This window comes from Cottoperca gobio, unplaced genomic scaffold (genome assembly GCF_900634415.1).
Source record: "Cottoperca gobio unplaced genomic scaffold, fCotGob3.1 fCotGob3_220arrow_ctg1, whole genome shotgun sequence".
Taxonomy (NCBI): domain Eukaryota; kingdom Metazoa; phylum Chordata; class Actinopteri; order Perciformes; family Bovichtidae; genus Cottoperca; species Cottoperca gobio.
The window spans coordinates 77,501-98,343 of record NW_021166853.1 but is presented as its reverse complement, the minus strand read 5'-3'; the positions used below and the strand labels follow the sequence as shown (position 1 = coordinate 98,343).

The window sequence follows — 20,843 nt, the reverse complement described above, 5'->3', positions numbered from 1 at the left end:
GCCTCAGAACAGGAAACAGTTCGTCTGGCTCCACCAGACAAGACGTCTGTAACCCTTTAAAACACTAACTGTTGGTGTTATAAGTGAGACGTGTTCATGAAGGAGCTGCAAGACCATCAGTGTAGCACAGTGTGTGGATCTGTTGTGTGATACTGAGCTAAAGAACACTAGTTTAGCAGACAGAGACCCCCCCCCACAGTCAACAGATGTAAAACATAAAGCTTTAAATTTACCAGTCACATTAATGGGGATGACACATGAGGAGATGACTTGTGAGTTGGTTTTCATTCTCTCCTCGGGGGTGGGCAGCGGCAGAGCTTTAGACCAGTTAGTCTGCTTGTCCAGCGTGGTGGGGGTGTTAGGGATGGGAGACTTGTGCCGGTGACCTAAAGCCACCCCGTCAGAGTCGGGGTCAGAGGACACAGCCTGCAACAGATGGAGATTTGCATGGTTAGGTTGTTAAAGTGAGAAATGGTGCCGACATGAAGCTGAGCTTCAGGAGGGGAGTGTGTGGAGAGTTAAAGTCAGATTACACAGCTTGTGTTTCATGAGCCTACTGCAGACAGCAGGTCCAGACACACAAGACACACACACACGCCCTCACAGGACACACACACACACGCCCTCACACGACACACACACACACACGCTCTCACAGGAGCCCAGGTTCTTTAGAAGCTTTAGAGAGAAACTACTCTACAGGTTTCATGCAACAAGTAAAGTGAACAAAGTTAGAATCAGCGTTAGCAGCACCGACTGTTAGAGCTGAGAATCCAAACGTATGTTTAAGATATTAAAGCTTTCATATTTCAAAAGGTTCGATCAGCTGATTATGAAGAATGTAAACACACAAAGTCTCAGGATACCTGCAGCACTAACACTTTCTAGTTGCTTTTGAAGAAAGAGAACGTTTTAAAATCCCCTTCTGTAAGTTTCAGTCCATCTGAGAAGATCTCCATCTCACATGAATCCTGTTTTCCTTGCAGCCCCCCCCACCGACTGTATCCAAGCTCGCAAAAATGTCACAGCGATAAAACCTTTGGCCGGCTGCAGAGCACATGTGATAAACACTAACTCTCCACTATCACAGTCACAGTCCTGATAACTTCTCACACTGATCCTGCAGGATGAAGCAGCTCTTAAGTTCTTACCTTGAGACTCCAACAGAGAACAACATGTGAAACTGGGAGTGAGTCTCAGCCCCCCCCCCATTTAAAGCCAGCTCTGCAGCCTTTGTGCTCTCTGTTCCCAGCAGACCAATGAGACCCGAGAAAAAGAAAAAAACACCCGGCCACAAAAGAAACCTGTTTCCTTGGAAACTTCTTCAAACTAGTAGAAGAAGAAAATGAAAGGAGAGTTTTTTACAGCGTGTTTGTTTCAGGAGCAGAAGAAGAAACAAACAGGACGAGAGAGAAAAGGGAGTGGCAGTGTTTGGTGTGCGCCCCGGTGCACGGCACCAGGCACGATGTATTCTGAGGGAAAGAGAGAGAAACACGAGGATGTCGGCGCTCGCAGGGATGGGTGCATCGAGGAAACCGCAGCACAGAGGCATCATGGGTAATCACAGGCGAAAGCTTGCACCCTGTCATTAGAGAAAACCTGGCACACACACACACACACACACACACACACACACACACACACACACATTCCTCACATACTGCACGAGAACGGTCTGACGTGGGATGAAACTTTAAAGTGCTCGACTTCAGTTTCACGTCTGGGCGGAGCAGGAAGCTGAGAACAGCTGATGAAGAGGGCGTGCACACAGAAGAGACTCATCATGTAACTTAGAAACAAGCAAACACACCAGAGGAGAGGAGTGTGAAGTAAAGTGTGAGAAGGAGCACACAGGAGGGGGAGGGGGGGGGAGGGAGGAGAGAGTGGAGGAGGGAGGGAGGAGGAGAGGAGGTGGAGGGGAGGGAGTGGAGGAGGGGGGGATGGAGGTGAGAGGGTGAGTCGGCTTTTTTCGCTGCGTGTCTCGGCTGTTTCCTGTCTGCTGCGTATTCTTCTCTGCTGGCTTGTCGTGCGTGCTTCTTCTTTTCTGCGTCTGGCTTCTTGCGGCTGCTCTTCTTGCTCGCTTCGTCTGCTTTCTTCTGTTCTGCCGCTTCGGCGGCTCCTCGGCGTAGGCGTAGAAGATGGGCGTGCTGGCGGCCGGCCGAGGCCGCGTAGGGGGAGGAGGAAGAGAAGGAGGGAGGATGGAGGAGGAGGGCGTAAGTGTGGGAGGAGGCAGAGCGGGGAGTAGGAGAGTCGGATGCGGCAGGCTGGAGGGAGGAGAGGAAGGAGGAAGAGGAGGAGGAGGGAGTAGGAGGAGGAGAAGGAGGGAGGATGGAGGAGGAGGGAGTAAGAGGAGGAGGAGGCAGGAGGGAGTAGGAGTAGAAGGATGAGGCAGGAGGAGGGAGTAGGAGGCGGAGGAATGAGGAGGAGGGAGGGGTCACTACCTTTCTGCTCAGGAAAGGGGGAGAACGGCAACATTCGGTGGGGGAGGAGGAGCGGGTGGATTCAAACTGAAGTGGCATAAACAAAAAAAGGACAACAAAACCAAAATAATGAACATGGAGATATTGACCATAAACAAACACGAAGACAAACAAAGAAACAGCTGATGGGCTGTGAAACACATTTGATGATGAGATGATGTCGTTTATTTATTCATTTATTCTCCAGGAGATCTACATCGAGTGCACACGAGACACATGTCCTGTTTACTTGACTGTGTGCTAACTGTGTGCTAACTGTGTGCTTACTGTATGCTAACTGTGTGCTATCTGTGTGCTTACTGTGTGCTAACTGTGTGCTAACTGTTTGCTAACTGTGTGCTTACTGTGTGCTAACTGTGTGCTTACTGTGTGCTAACTGTGTGCTAACTGTGTGCTTACTGTATGCTAACTGTGTGCTTACTGTGTGCTAACTGTGTGCTTACTGTATGCTAACTGTGTGCTATCTGTGTGCTTACTGTGTGCTAACTGTGTGCTAACTGTTTGCTAACTGTGTGCTTACTGTGTGCTAACTGTGTGCTTACTGTGTGCTAACTGTGTGCTAACTGTGTGCTTACTGTATGCTAACTGTGTGCTTACTGTGTGCTAACTGTGTGCTTACTGTATGCTAACTGTGTGCTAACTGTGTGCTAACTGTGTGCTTACTGTATGCTAACTGTGTGCTATCTGTGTGCTTACTGTGTGCTAACTGTGTGCTAACTGTGTGCTAACTGTGTGCTAACTGTGTGCTTACTGTGTGCTAACTGTGTGCTTACTGTATGCTAACTGTGTGCTAACTGTGTGCTAACTGTGTGCTAACTGTGTGCTAACTGTTTGCTAACTGTGTGCTTACTGTGTGCTAACTGTGTGCTTACTGTGTGCTAACTGTGTGCTAACTGTGTGCTTACTGTATGCTAACTGTGTGCTAACTGTGTGCTAACTGTATGCTAACTGTGTGCTAACTGTGTGCTAACTGTGTGCTTACTGTGTGCTAACTGTGTGCAATTCAGTTTTTTAAAGTGTGATCTGAATTGTTTTCTCTCCTGTGTTTGACTGAAGAACATGTGACAAAATGTTTTGCCAGGATCATCTTTATAAATTACTTATTTTTGTTTTGCATTTGTAAAAGAAAAAGGGCAGGTGAAATCTTTTGATGTAAGTGTTTGTTGTTGTAATACTCATGTTGGCCACAAGAGGCTGCACCACTTCCCCATGTTCTAAATAAGCCTTCATGTTTCCTTCCTTGGTTCCTTCCTCTTCATGCGCTCTAAACACAACGTACATTTAAAGTGTTCACAAGAAACATGAACAACTTCAATCAAACCAGAATGTATACCTCTCACTTGTCCCTCAGGGCTTCCGTAGACGCAGTTTTCTCTGTATAGAAAGTATAATAATATAATTAATCGTCATCCATCTCAACCGTTTCCAAGTTTGCGTCCCTCTGGACGATGTGTGTGGGGGGGGGGTACATGGCAGCGGCGGCACCGCGGAGATGGAGATGGTGACTCTCTCCGCTCCCTGCTGCCCGATCGTCTCCTCTGGTGATCTGCAACAAGCATCATGGAAAACTGAAACGTTTCTGAAGCTGTGACAGTGAACAATAACTCTTCAATGCACACGAGCGTGTGAAGCCGAAGCTCGAGGAGATAAGGAAGGAAGAGAAGAAGGAAGCATTGAGCCTCTTTCTTCAGCGGCCATTGAATACTTCATTCACTCATCAGGAGAAAAACTCTATTTGACCTCCGGCCTGGTTACAAACTAAGACTTTAAGTTCTGACTCTGCAGCTGCTTTTACATTCATAGAAGGATCTTTATGTGGATTATGTGTGGCCATTATTCACGTTCATTATTTCTTCTATTGCTTATGTTTTGAATTTCTGGACTGCGCTCACAGCAGGGTGCAGTTCCTACATACGTCCCCTAGATGGCAGAACAACACCAGGAAGTAGATCTTTATGGGGGAAGTTGCTGAATGGCTCACCTCGCTGCAGGGCCCACAGGCTGAGGTTGGCTCTCCTGTGGAGGTCTACAACACATGCTGGCCGTGTGGAGGGGTGGAAGATGTTCCTCTGCTGGTGCCAGGGGGCTCGGTAATGTGCCGTCAGTTTACTCTCCACATCCAGGTCAGACACCGCTGACAAACAGAGACGGAGCACAAATCAGACAAACACTCAGACGTGCATAGGGACAACAGGAAGACATCGATAGAGACACGGGGCAGAACTTATACTGGAGGTAAAGTCATTATTAATGAAGACAGAACAAAACATTTAGAGACAAACTTTGGACTGTTTGGAACTATGATGGACATGTGTCACACTTTTCAATCATTAACATCCCTAATTTGAACCTTGAAGTATTTTCCAGGTCCTCAGTCACAGTCCTGATAAACCACTGGATCATATCTCGTGCACGCCAACAGCTGCAATGGGAAAAAAACGTTCTTCCATCACAAGCTCGTCGGGTTCTGGAGACTTTACATTTCCACTCTGAACTCAGACACACGAGAACTAAGGAGCTTCGTATGACAGGCGATGTGTTGCCCATGAGAGCAGCTGAGAGTTAAAACAGGTTTAAAGGTGGATTTATCTGAAGAACCGGTCTCTTGTTAGAGTAAGAGTAGAGTAGTAAAACAACAGTTTACTAATGCTTCTACCTGCAGGACAACAGTTTACTAATGCTTCTACCTGCAGGACAACAGTTTACTAACGCTTCTACCTGCAGGACAACAGTTTACTCATGCTTACTACCTGCAGGACAACAGTTACTAATGCTTCTACCTGCAGGACAAACAGTTTACTCATGCTTCTACTGCAGGACAACAGTTTACTCATGCTTCTACCTGCAGGACAACAGTTTACTAACGCTTCTACCTGCAGGACAACAGTTTACTAACGCTTCTACCTGCAGGACAACAGTTTACTAACGCTTCTACCTGCAGACAACAGTTTACTAACGCTTCTACCTGCAGGATCAACAGTTTACTAACGCTTCTAACCTGCAGGACATTTACTGACCTCTACCTGCAGGCAACAGTTTACTCATGCTTCTACCTGCAGGACAACAGTTTACTAACGCTCTACCTGCAGGACAACAGTTTACTAACGCTTCTACCTGCAGGACAAACAGTTTACTACAGCTTCTACCTGCAGGACAACAGTTTACTAATGCTTCTACCCTGGCAGGATCAACAGTTTACTAACGCTTCGATCTGCAGGACAACAGTTAACTAACGCTTCTACCTGCAGGACAACAGTTACTAACGCTTTCTACCTGCAGGTCAACAGTTTACTAATGCTTCTACCTGCAGGACAACAGTTTACTATGCTTCTACCTGCAGGACAACAGTTTACTAACGCTTCTACCTGCAGGACAACAGTTTACTAACGCTTCTACCTGCAGGATCAACAGTTTACTAACAGCTTCGACTCTGCAGGACAACAGTTTACTAATGCTTCTACCTGCAGGTCAACAGTTTACTAACGCTTCGATCTGCAGGACAACAGTTTACTATAACGCTTCTACCTGCAGGACAACAGTTTACTAACGCTTCTACCTGCAGGTCAACAGGTTTACTAATGCTTCTACCTGCAGGACAACAGTTTACTAATGCTTCTACCTGCAGGACAACAGTTTACTAATGCTTCTACCTGCAGGTCAACAGTTTACTAACGCTTCTACCTGCAGGTCAACAGTTTACTAACGCTTCGATCTGCAGGACACAGTTTACTAACGCTTCTACCTGCAGGACAACAGTTTACTAACGCTTCTACCTGCAGGACAACAGTTTACTAACGCTTCGATCTGCAGGACAACAGTTTACTAACGCTTCGATCTGCAGGTCAACAGTTTACTAACGCTTCTATCTGCAGGGACAACAGTTTACCTAACGCTTCGATCTGCAGGTCAACAGTTTTTACTACAGCTTCTACCTGCAGGACAACAGTTTACTAACGCTTCGATCTGCAGGTCAACAGTTTACTAACGCTTCTACCTGCAGGTCAACAGTTTACTAACGCTTCTACCTGCAGGTCAACAGTTTACTAACGCTTCTACCTGCAGGTCAACAGTTTACTACAGCTTCTACCTGCAGGTCAACAGTTTACTAACGCTTCTACCTGCAGGTCAACAGTTTACTAACGCTTCGATCTGCAGGACAACAGTTTACTAACGCTTCGATCTGCAGGTCAACAGTTTACTAACGCTTCTATCTGCAGGACAACAGTTTACTAACGCTTCTATCTGCTGCTAACTGATAATATTATAAAACTGATAATATTATAATACTAATAATATTAATAATATTATAATAATAATCTTATACTTCTAATAATATTAATAATATTATCATAATACTATTATCATACTAATAATATTATATTAATAAATATTACCAGTTTTATAATATTATTAGTAATTATAATATTATAATAATAATATTATAATACTAATAATCTTATAATCTTAATAATAATATTATCATACTAATAATCTTATAATATTACCAGTTTTATAATATTATTAGTATTATAATATTATAATATTATAATACTAATAATCTTATAATATTAATAATCTTATAATAAAAATATTGTGCAGGTTCAATCTGTATCTGCAGCTGTGCTCAGATACTTTTAATCAATACACATGCAAAACATCTTTCTATCTTCAAACTACTTGAAAATGAAGATGCATTCCTGCAGAGATGTTTTGTAGATATCAGCCCTCTGACTGACCCCCCCCCCCTCCCTGCTGAGATATGAACTGTTGGCCCTGCTGCGAACCCCCACAATGCAACAGCAAACTAAATCTGACAACAACAACAACAACGAGGACACACACTGTGCTGGACTCTCACACAACTCTTCTTTTCACATCGCTCAATAAATCTGCAACTTCAGTAACTGACCTCTGAAGGGGGGGGGGGGGTTAATGTCAGAGGCCATATGGGGAAACCCTTTAATGGGACAGTCGCTCAGCTGTTACCCCAAATAAAGCCAAAGTCAACACATCAGCATGCAGCTTCCTCCTCCTCCTCAGAGGAGCCACATGGCCTCAGGTGAGAAGAACAACAAGACTTTCCAGTGAATGAAGCGCTGCAGGACGTGTGTTAACGTTGTAGAAATAAAGTTCTGCTGCTTCAACAACAAATGCATGAAATGAATCTCCAACATTCACAGAATTATTTAAAGTCACTATTCTACTGATTCTCCATAAACGCAGCATTTCAGTCTTTCACCATCGTGACGAAGAAACGTTCAGCGCAGCACTAACTGTAAACTCTGAACACTTTATTCTCCGTCTTCCTTCTTTATCTTCACCGAGAATCATCCTGTGAACTTTCCTGGAAAGGTGAAATCAAGCTCTGAATAATCTGCACCCTGACAACCTATCAATCTCTTCTCCTGCTCCTCCTCCTCCTCTTCTTCCTCCTCCTCCTCTTCCTCCTCCTCCTCCTCCCCTCCTCTTCTTCCTCCTCCTCCTCTGCAGCAGGATCTTCCCCAGGAGCCTCCCCACTATGCTATCAGCCCTGCAGGCCGGGAGAAGGGGGATGAAAGCCTGCATCCTTAGACTCTCTCTGCCTTGTAATTTACTCAGCACCGGCCCAGACAGGAGCCAAGCCAAAGCCCACACACACACACACACACACACACACACACACACACACACACACACACACACACACACACACACACACACACACAGCCACAGATGTCAGTCATCGGGTCACACTTTGAGGAGAAGAGTTAGTGAGTTAAAGTAAAGACTTTTCATTGGGTGGGATTCTTTGCACAGAAGAACAAAAGTTATGAGTTAGAAGGAACAAAGATCTCGCCGACTGACTCTCGCACGATGTTTGTCGATGAGCTGATCTAATCCACACATTTGTAACTTTCTCCACAAAGAAATATGTAAAAGCAGCTCTTCTGGTGCTCACAAGGTTCTTGGAAATAATTTGTTCAGCATGAAAGAAGATCAAGAATTACTAAGATTCTTCAAAACAACCATAAAGTGGACTAAGAGGGGCGGCCCTCAGAAGAAGCTGCAGGCTGAGTGCAGAACTTTCCTGGCCGCACCGCTCTGCAGCCACTCTGCAGCCGCTCTGCTGCAGCCGCGCCGCTCTGCAGCCGCTCTGCAGCCGCTCTGCAGCCGCTCTGCAGCCGCTCTGCTGCAGCCGCGCCGCTCTGCAGCCGCTTGTGTTCACTCTCACCGAGCTAAACAACCCACAAACCCTCCAACACGCTTTCGTCTCGTCACCTCACATCTCGTGTGACACTCAAACAAAGTGCAGACATGTCTGTGAACCCTCTGCGGAGAGTGGAGCATGCAGAGAACAGAAAGAGGCAGTAAATGACACAGTACCTTGGGATGTGAAGCAGCACCCGAGAGCCATGACAGAGCTGTGTGAGCGTCAGAGACATGAGGAGTGTCTGTCCCTCGCTCACCTCCACACATGTCCCTCATGTCTCTGCAGCTGCACTGTCACATCTGCTCACACTCCTCCCCCATGCCCCCTTCCCCAGCCAGCCCGCGCCGGGTACAGATGGCCCGGCCTGACACCACTAATCTGTTTATGGCCTGTTACAGGAGAGTCGGAGGGTTAAACCAAACAACTGACCGCTTAACCCACAATGCAGGATGATGGCGGCTGTAGAGGAATGCCACAGACCGGCTTATATCCAAAACTCATCAGATATCAAAGCACCAGCGTGTTGTTGGCATTCAAGTCTTTGATAAATCACTGAAATACAATTCTGATCCACGTCTGAGCTTCATATCAAAGAAGATCCACGATCTCAACACGATCTCTCCTTTGCACAATAAATATAAAGAAGCATCATTTCACATTAAGAGCTACAGATACTTATTAATATAAGTTGGAACATTTGACAGCAGCTTATATGCAAAGAATCACACACACACACACACACACACACACACACACACACACACACGCACACACACACTGCAGTGCAATGAGAAAATAAATGCTACGAACCTGAAACAAGAAACAACATGAGGGGGGGGGGGGGGGGGGGGGGGGGGGGGGGGGGGGGGTAAGAATAATACGTCTCCCTGTTAATCCGCTCTGAGCTGATGGTGATTTGTTTGGGATGAAGATGAAGATGAAGAAATGATAAATGATGAGGGGACGTGTGTTAAGGTCAGATCAGGTCGGACGCTGCCCTGCAGCTGAGCCGCTCTTCTTACCTTAATTACAGATGACGCTTGTTTTAGTGCAAGTAAAGTAGAAGTCTCCTCTTCCTGTAAAGGGTAAATGTGTGCCACCACACCTTCTGCTCGCCTCACCTGGAGCTTTGATGTGTGGAGCAGGTGGGCCCTGTGACCTCTGCCTGGAATGTGATGCTGGGAAGCAGCAGCCTGCAGCAGCATCACAATCTGACTTCCTGAAGTGCTTCACTGTCCCTCAACACTCAAAACCTGGTTGAGAAATGAAATATTGAAACCAATTCTATTTAAAGTCAACTGTGAGTGTAAAGGGACAGTTCATCAGAGTGTTGGAGGTATCTGCTGACCAGACGTCTGACTTCACAGAGATCCTGATACTCAGGACCATCCACAGCTGATATCTCCGACACTCTGCAACACAGGAACTCTCCAGATACATATCTCTACAGGCGAGGAAGAACATTATGATTTATGGGTGAACTGTCCCTTTAAATGTGAGAAGATGACGTTACCGCAGCAGGAGGAGCATCAGGTGTGAAAGTGTTTAATTACAGTCTGCTTGTACTTCCTGACTTGAGGTCGCTACGTCAGCAGGCGCCACGAGACCACACAGCAAAACTCAGACACACACACAGACACACACACACACACACAGACACACACAGACACACAGACACACACACACACAGACACACACACACAGACACACACACACACACACACACACACACACACACACACACACACACAGACACACACACAGAGACACACAGACATACACACAGACACACACCACAACCACACACAGACACACACACAGACACACACACACAGACACACAGACACAGACACCCACACAGACACACAGACACAGACACACACACCAGACGACGACACACACAGACACACACACACAGAACACACACAGCCAGACACCACCTACCACACCACACAGACACAACACAGAAGTACACACACCCACACACACAAACAGACCACAACAGAGACAGACACCACACCCACACACAGACAGACACACACACACACCAAGAACACAGACCCACAGACGGAAGACAGACACACACACACACAGACAACACACAACACACAGACCAGACACACACACACCAAAGACACACAGACAGACACAGACAGACACACAACACGACACACACAACACACAGACAGACACCACACCACACACACCACACAGACCACCACCACCACAGACAGACATCCCCACACACACAACAGACCGACAACACACACAAAGACACAACCACAGAAGACACACCACACACACAGGCACCACCACAGACAGACACCACACACCACACAGACACACACCCAGACAGACCACACACACACACAAACACACACACAGACACACACACAGACAGAACACAACACACACACAGACAGACACAACAACACACAGGAACACACACACACCCAGCCAGACACCACAGCACAGGCAGGACACACACACACACACACGACACACACCACACGACAGGACACCCCCACCCACACACACCACACACACACAAGACAGACACACACACCACACACAGACAGAACACACACACACACAGACAGACACCACACACAGCACGGACACGACAGACACACACACACACAGGACACACCACACACAACAGACCACACACCACACCACAGACAGACACACCACACACACGACACACAGACACACACAGACAGCCACACACACACGACAGACACACACACACACACAGACAGACCCACACACACACACACGACACACACACGACGACAGACCACACGACACAGACACGACCCACACACACACACACAGACAGCCCCCCACACAGCCCAGCACCCCACACCAAGACGACACACACACAGACACACACAACACAACACGACAAGACACCACAACACCACGACCCAGACACGACCACCACACACCACACACCGACAGACAGACACACACACAGACAGCCACACACCACACACACAAGACAGAACACACACACACAACACACACACAACAACACACAGACACACACACAACACACAGACAGACACACACACACACACAGACAGACACACACACACACACACACGACAGACACACACACACACACCCAGACCACACACACACCGACACACACACACAACACACACACACACACACAGACAGACACACACCACACACACAGCTACCAGCACAGACAGACACACCACCACACACAGACAGACACACACACACAACACACACACGACAGACACACACACACACAGACACAGAACCTGAACCCTAACACAGTATTAGTCTGTGATCTGTGCAGTCGCTGTGATGCAGACGTGTGTCTCCTGATGCAGGACAGTGACGTGTGTTTCAGATCATTAAGCTTTTATAAAGATTAACAATGTTTCATACAAACTCTCAGAAACTTCAAGAAGTTCAAGTTCTACACAAATAAAATGCTTCCAGATAAATAAATAGAATCTAAAAACGGGTTTAATCTGTATGTTTGTCACAACTCTGAGCTGCTGACAGGATCACTGTCCATCAGGAGAAACATCAGCTGCTTCTATATTTGAAGGTTATAAATGGAGAATGTTCGAAGATATAAATGAGAATGTTCCCACAGTCCTGCTGGTTCTGCTCCAACACATGTCTACACTCGTGACGTACGACTTGGAGCTGAACGTCCCTCTTGTGTCACAGTAAACTTTAATGTTTCTTAAACTGGACTCTGAATTATTCTTGGATCCTATCTGGAACCTGCTGCTGGGAGCTGAGTTCTGTTTCCTCAGCTGCTTCCCATTACAGATACAGAGCTTCACAGAGCTTCACAGAGCGTCACAGAGCATCACCGAGCTGCACAGAGCATCACAGAGCTGCACAGAGCTACACAGAGCGTCACAGAGCTGCACAGAGCTACACAGAGCTGCACCGAGCGTCACAGAGCTGCACAGAGCTCAATCCTGCTGATGATCTGCAGCTCCGGGAGACGAAGGATGTGTTAAAATGTCCGATACGCTCGGAAACATGTGTAAAGATTTAACAGCAGCAGGAAAGTTCATCGGAGCGCGTGGCGTGTTTTATAGCAGCAATGAGCGTCTTAACACATTTATGTGACATTAAATATGTTTCTGAGTAATAAACAGATCTGTAAGGTAACGACCACAACATCAGTACTTTATATTTACTGATCAATCAAACGTATAATATTACACATTCTGCACTTTTCTGCTTATGTCTTATTTTGACAGCTTTCTGAGGATTTATTATATTAATATGTAAACGTGATCATAAGTATGTGATTATTACTTTATCCCCAGAGCTGTTTGAGGTTTCACCAACAATTAGAGCTGCGACTAATAATTACTTTCATAAATTAATGTGGTGATTAAAATCATTAAAATCATTAAATGTGCAAAACGACCGGAAAAATCATTCGGAAGCCAAAAGTGTTCAGTTTACAAGGATGGAAAGAAATGAAGAACAACTCAAACGATGAATCAAACATCTGAAGTTTCCTCACGCAGCAGTTTGTACGACATCTTATTCATCATTTTCGTGCGCTCTCCTCAGAATGACCAGCAGCACGTGTCATCACCCCGCTTACATGCAGACAGACCTTTCAAAATAAAGCTCCATCTGCACAGGAAATGGCAGCGCATTACTTTTCATAGTTAAAGCTGCGAACAGTGTGAGAGCAGAACAACACACAGCAGCGTGTGGAAGACGTGTCTCAAAGTTATGAAATGCAACGAGACGTCACGCTGACCGGCTCAGAATGTTCGGCCGAGTGAAAACAATGAGGAAACGTTCTGGAAGTTTCTGTAAGCAGAACAGACTCCTGAACTCCTTCACGTGCACACTCACGTGCACACTCACGTGCACAGTCAGCAGGACACTCACTTGTCCTTCACGTGCACACTCAGCGGGGTCAACACAGGTCAGAGCTGCATTCACTGACCTCTGACCTCCTGACCTGGAGACACCTCATCACGAGGTCTGCACATGCATGCACACACACACACACACACACACACACACACACACACACACACACACACACACACTCTCACACACACGCACACACACAAACACACACACACACACACACGCACGCACGCACGCACGCACGCACGCACGCACACACACACACACACACACACACACACACTCTCACACACACGCACACACACAAACACACACACACGCACGCACGCACGCACGCACCACACACACACACACACACACACACTGGGAGGTCAGACCACTCAGTAAATCACTGACGGTTCAACATGCTGAGCGTTCATGTCTCCAGCGACACGTCCTCGTCAGGTTTATCAGGTTGAATCATCCTGAGTCTGAACATTTTAGACAAAGTATTTTAGATGAAGTCAAATATCAGTTGTTGTTGTTGTTCAGTTGTCTTCAGTCAGAGGGTTCCTGCGAGTCGTCCTGACTGAGCTCAGAGGGTTTGGAAGTTTTTATCTTTCTACATTTTTAATTTTATGTTGAAATAGTGACGGAAATATTTTTGTTATTTTACGACTGATGCTTCAGGATGAAAACATTTAATTATGTTCCGGTCCGGGGGATCGATGGTTCTGGATCGGATGCTGTCCGTCCAAACTAAGAGGATCTGGAGAGTTAAGTCTCGACATGATTCAGGAAATAAAGGATATAATTGATTCGTGGCACAATTAAAAAATCTAATCTATAAGATGAATGTTGTTAATGTCTGGTCTGGGAAGGTATAAAGTATTCCACGAGTCAGTTAAAGTCATGTGACTCCTGCTGAACGTCAGCCTGACGGGAGCAGCAGCAGCTCTTTGTGGAACATCTCCACTGAATACTGTACAACACAAACAAAGTCTATCCTCAGAAGGACACTTAAAATTCCTTTAGGCCTTAAATCAGCACGCGGTTCCTTTTACAGCTCCGTGCTCCTGATTGGCCGAGAGGCCTGTGGGAGGCTGCAGCACGCCCTCTCATATCACATCATTTAACGCTCTTTGAGGTCACAGCTGATTCCTATTGGGCTGTAATGGCTCTCCCACTGAGCTTGGCTCTAGTCCCTGCTTTCCCTAGACCTTTGAAGTCCTCACACACACACACACGCACACACACATGCACACACACACACACGCACACACACACACGCACACACACGCCCAGCCTCAACAGAGGAGGAAGGGGTGTGTCTCTCTGGGTTTCCTTACCCTGCAGGTACACCTGGCCTATTAGTCTCACAAATGAAAATGCGTGACCTTTGACCTCCTGCTTTTGTTCAGTCTGTGCTCCTGTCTCACAGGCACCTCGAGAAAGACGGGAACTCTGCGTAGTGAAAAGAAGAGGAAGAGTTCCTGTTCCTGGACGTGGAGGGGAGTGTTAACCGCGAGCTGGAGTGTTATGAGAAACCTTGAAGTCAGAACAAGAGGAAAGAAACGTGAGCCGAGTGCTTACGGGAATATGGCCGCTTCTAAAAAGCTGAAACAAAAGAGTTTTCTCTGAAGCCAGACGGGACGAGTAGCGTCTGAATTTACCTTCCAGGAGGACAAAGCCAAGAAAAACAAGAGAAGCAGATTAATCCTTCATCAGCGGCTCCTCTGCCAAAGCAGACAAACCAGCTTCATGTTCCTGCACAACGTACGATAGAGTGCAATACAGTGAGAATCCTGCTGCCGCTCTACTCTACAGATGTTATGCTGTTTCAAAATAATAATTATGTATTTAAAAGAAATGTTTTTATTCTGGAGAAACAATAAACACACTGTGGGTTTATAGGTCATCATGTCTTTAAGAGAAGAAGTGATGAACATAGTACAGCTGTGCACATAGATCCTCTGATAGTACGAGATAGTTATATCTATGGTCTGTAGTATTGTACGACACAAAACATATCTCATAAATACAAACTCAGTTGCAGTGTCATGCACAGACGAGATTCACACACTAACGCAAAGACATCAATCAAAGTCCTGCTGTCTGCACACACACCAGTGTGCAACACCTCACCAGCAGTGAGCACGTCCCGCCCTCCTCCATCAGTGACTGAGGGTGACAGGCTGCGGGTCAGAGGGGGTGGGGGGTGGGGGGGGCCACAGAGGTTATGAACATGTGTGTGCAGGTGTGCTCAGAGAGGAGGAGCCTCACACGTCCTAAGCCTCTGAATATGCAGACGGTTACATAAGTGTCTGAGCAGCTTAATCACAGAAGGTTTTCTGTGTAAACACTGTGCAGTTCACTGGCACTGCTCAGCGCTCACATGCAGCACACACAGCAGAAGAGACGGCGGAGGGGGAGAAACACAGCGAGCCAGAGAGCAGACACAGGGGAAGGTGCGGTTGTGGGAGAGACAACGAGGCCAGAATGTGCCGGACGGGTGCAATGGAAACTGTTTAACTGACAAATATGGTGAGACGGAGGTCAGAGTCACAGCTGACCTGCATGTGTCTGTGGGAAAGTTAGTCTGAGCTCTGATCAGCTGACGGCCGGTTCAACACAGACGTAGCTGGCAGGGAGGATCTTTCAGGGGAACAAAGGAGAGGATCAACTCTAACTCAGTCCCTGCTGCTCCACCACACCCACACTGTCCATGAACAGAAACACCACCAGAACAAAATCACATTCAGTTGGAAGTAGAGATTCTCACAGTATCCCACAAGTGATGCGTTTGTGGTGGTGGTAGGTGTAGGTATAGGTGTAAGTATAAGTGTAGGTATAGGTGTAGGTGTAGGTATATGTGTAGGTATAGGTGTAGGTACAGGTGTAGGTGTAGGTACAGGTATAAGTGTAGGTATAGCTATAGGTGTAGGTATAGGTATTGGTATAGGTGTAGGTGTAGGTGTAGGGTTAGGTATAGGTATTTGTGTAGGTATATGTGTAGGTTTAGGTATATGTGTAGGTGTAGGTATATGTGTAGGTGTAGGTATAGGCATAGGCATAGGTATTGGTGTAGGTGTAGGTATAGGTGTAGGTATATGTGTAGGTGTAGGTATATGTGTAGGTGTAGATATAGGTGTAGGTGCAGGTATATGTGTAGGTGTAGGTATAGGTGTAGGTATATGTGTAGGTGTATGTGTAGGTGTAGATATAGGTGTAGTTATATGTATATGTATAGGTGTATGTATATGTGTAGGTGTAGGTGTAGATATAGGTGTAGGTATAGGTATATATGTAGGTATAGGTATAGGTGTAGATATAGGTGTCGGTATATGTGTAGATATAGGTGTAGGTGTAGGTGCAGGTATATGTGTAGGTGTAGGTATAGGTGTAGGTATATGTGTAGGTGTATGTGTAGGTGTAGATATAGGTGTAGGTATATGTATAGGTGTAGGTGTAGATATAGGTGTAGGTATAGGTATAGGTGTATGTGTAGGTGTAGATATAGGTGTAGGTATATGTATATGTATAGGTATAGGTGTAGGTATATGTGTAGGTGTAGATATAGGTGTAGGTATATGTGTAGGTGTAGGTATATGTGTAGGTGTAGGTGTATGTGTAGGTGTAGATATAGGTGTAGGTATATGTATAGGTATAGGTGTAGGTATATGTGTAGGTGTAGGTGTAGATATAGGTGTAGGTATATGTGTATGTGTATGTGTAGGTGTAGATATAGGTGTAGGTATATGTATATGTATAGGTATAGATGTAGGTATATGTGTAGGTGTAGATATAGGTGTAGGTATAGGTATAGATGTAGATATAGGTGTAGGTATATGTGTAGGTGTAGATATAGGTGTAGGTATATGTGTAGGTGTAGGTGTGATGGCACAAAGAGGTGTTGGTCAGAACAAAGATGGCGGCTCCTAAAGAGGTCAGCGTGGATGTTGCTGTAGCATCAGTTACATCACAACTGTATTTCTGAGGCTTCTCTTGATAGAAGATATATATATATATATATATATGTATATATATATATCTGATACAGAAGCAGAAACACATGTTTCTGTCTGACTGCACAGAACCTGCTGTCATGATGTCACTTTCACAAAAAGGTTGACGAGGAAAATAAATGTCAGCGTGGTGACGAATAAAAAACAGCTGCTCAACATCAGTGTGACACACACCTTCCTATTGTTAGCCTCTGTGGGTCAGTATGTGTGTGTGTCCCCTGAATGGGCCCGGGACAGAGAGGTGTGTGTATCAGCTGACTCCTCATAGAAACTCTCGCCAGCTGATGACGAGAAGGACGTTTGTCTGTTTCAGTTTCAACTGTGAGTCTCTGTGGACTTGGACACGTGTGCACGGAGACGTGTGCACAGAGACGTGTGCACGAGAGGCTTCACACCTTCACAGTTCATCAGCTCAGCTGTGGAAAGAAAACTAAGTATCGCCCACAGATGTGTGAACACTGAGAGAACTCAGCTAATGTACAGAACACTTTTTATTTTTTAAATGCACAGACAGATTGTCTCCAGGTGTACAGCACATATAAATGTAATTGGTACTTACCTATTGATCGTCAGCAGGAAGTCGGGGGGGACATGAAAGAGAAAGAAAGAAAAAACATTATTAGTTGATTGCAGCAGGAAATCAGAAAGAAAACATCTTGTTATGATTTAATTCTGTGTTTTTATAGCTCACACGGATCTCTAGAGAACACACGAGCTGGGAAGTTATTTTTTATTACATTGGGAACATTTTTGCTTTACTGCTCCTTAGACGACATCTTATGATCCACCAACGTCTTCCCCTCGCTCTGATTGTGTTTCCTATTGACACAACTTCACAGACTCGGCTCACGTGTCTGCAGCCTCCCTCTCTCCTCAGGGAGCTCGCTGAGAGAAACACAGACGTGGTCCTGGGTAAAGACTGGAGGGAGAACGCAGGCCTGGCTCTGCCAACAAACATGGAGATCATGGCACCGCTGGTTATTCTGCTCCGAGGGACGGACACAGTTTCAGCCTCCAGATTCACTTTTCTTTTTGTCTTCTCTCTGAAATCCAGCAGTTTGTATTCCCTCACGCTGCTCCTGTCTTTTCCTCGTTGCCCTCTTGTGTCTGTGCCCAGAACTAAACTGCAGCCGCAGCACGTTGGTAATGATGGGTCCTCTTGTCAAGTCATCATGTAGAGATAGTGGGAGCTGCCGGTGACACGGCATCCACGACACACTCGGTTTGCTATGTGGTGAATGTTTTACAAGTCCGAGCCGTCGGGAAAGTAGGACAATCTCCGGTCTCTGCCTGACACAGAAGGACATCTGCAGCGGATACGACACGGAGGACAAACTCTCAAAGTGCACTGACCTGGAAGAAAAAGGCTCGTACGAGGCTCAAAGAAGAGGAAGAAATATACATGTGTCGAGCTTTCCTTTCTCAAACAGCTGATGTGCAGATTAATGATTCAAATTCTTGGTCATTTTTAACACAGTGGCTTCTTCATTTCAGACCGAAGGTGCAGCCGTCTCACTTCTGCAGGCGTCTCACTTCTGCAGCCGTCTCACTGCAGCCATCTCACCGCTGTAGGCGTCTCACTGCTGTAGGCGTCTCACTGCTGTAGGCGTCTCACTGCTGTAGGCGTCTCACTGCTGTAGGCGTCTCACTTCTGCAGCCGTCTCACTTCTGCAGCCGTCTCACTTCTGCAGGCGTCTGTGGATGTTGCCGCCTCACATGAAAACCTTTGATGAGTTGCTAATGAAGCTAATGCTCAGACGTCTCCAGACAACTTTATAATGTTTCAAGCTGCTTTACAATGAACTCAGTGCAACATGTGGAGACATGTGGAGACATGTGGATCCAAACGTCTTAAAGTCTTAAAGACACAACGATGAGGACACAACGACGAAGACACAACGACAAAGACACAACGATGAGTTCAGATATAAAACAATAGTTTGTCATATTGTTTTCACAATGAATTAAAAACTCCACCAAATGTTGAGCAAAATACACACACGCACGCACGCAAGCTGCTTTATTATTATAAAACTCAGAACTTCTTGTTAATTAACTTTTATTTTTTAAATTGTCTTTTTAAAATTAGATTTCTCTCTGCATCTCTGGGAACCATCACCTTACCGTGGTGGAGAGGTTTGTGTGTCCCTATAAACCTGAGAGCTGTGTTGTCTGGAGCCTAGTGCTGCTGGTAGGGTCTCAGGCGAGGGGCAAGACTAAGAATGGTTCAAAACGACCTCATGAAAAAAAGGGAAAGCCCGGCAGCGAGCGCCTGGTGGCTGGGTTTACCACTGAGCCCGGTCGGGCACAGCCCGAAGAAGCTACGTGGTGCCTCCCATCCATCCACCCTGTGGGCCCACCACTCATGGGAAAAACCACTGGGGTCAGGTGCGCTGTCACACGGGTGTCAGTGATGGTCAGGGACCTCGACGGACCAGACCCGGGCAGCAGAGGCTGGCTCTGGGGACGTGGAACGTCACCTCTCTGTGGGGGAAGGAGCCGGAACTAGTGCGGGAGGTGGAGCGCTACCAGTTGGATCTGGTGGGGCTTACATCTACACACAGTCTTGGCTCTGGAACCGTACTCCTGGATAGGGGTTGGACTAACCCTCTTCTCCGGAGTTGCCCAAGGTGTGAGGCGTCGGGCGGGTGTGGGGATACTCACTAGCCCCCGGCTGAGCGCTGCTACATTGGAGTTCAACCCGATGGACGAGAGGGTCGCCTCCGTATGCCTTCGGGTTATGGGGGACTGTTGTTTGTGCCTATATCCCAAACCGCAGTTCGGCTTGGTGACCCTGAATGGAGCCCTGCAGGGGGCTCCAGTAGGGGACTCCGTAGTCTTGCTGGGAGACTTCAACGCATACGTGGGGAACAGTAGAGACACCTGGAAAGGCGTGATTGGGAGGAACGGCCTCCCTGATCTAAACCCGAACGGTCGTTTGCTGTTGGACTTCTATGCTAGTCATGGAATGGCCATAACAAACACCATGTTCGAACATAAGGATGCTCATAAGTGTACGTGGTACCAGAGCACCCTAGGCCAAAGGTCAATGATCGATTTTGTAATCGTATCATCTGATCTGAGGCTGCATGTTTTGGACACTCGGGTGAAGAGAGGAGTGGAGCTGTCAACTGATCACCATCTGGTGGTGAGTTGGATCAAGGGGTGGGGGAAGACCCTGGACAGACCTAGTAAACCCAAAAGACCATGGACAGGATATCGAGGCGTAGTCGTGGAGGAGAGGGGTTGCAGTTCGGTGACCTGAGG

The 20,843-nt window shown here is 46.6% G+C and overlaps 1 protein-coding gene across 1 annotated transcript in view; it reads right to left on the bottom strand.

The window, feature by feature from the left end:
* Nucleotides 1-20,843, bottom strand: part of LOC115004915 (Nance-Horan syndrome protein-like) — a 69,152-nt gene that overhangs the window by 7,980 nt on the left and 40,329 nt on the right. The window contains 5 exon segments of the mRNA XM_029426650.1: nucleotides 234-426; nucleotides 2,442-2,507; nucleotides 2,686-2,724; nucleotides 3,950-4,026; nucleotides 4,462-4,614. Of these exon segments, the coding sequence (XP_029282510.1) occupies nucleotides 234-426; nucleotides 2,442-2,507; nucleotides 2,686-2,724; nucleotides 3,950-4,026; nucleotides 4,462-4,614 (528 nt within the window).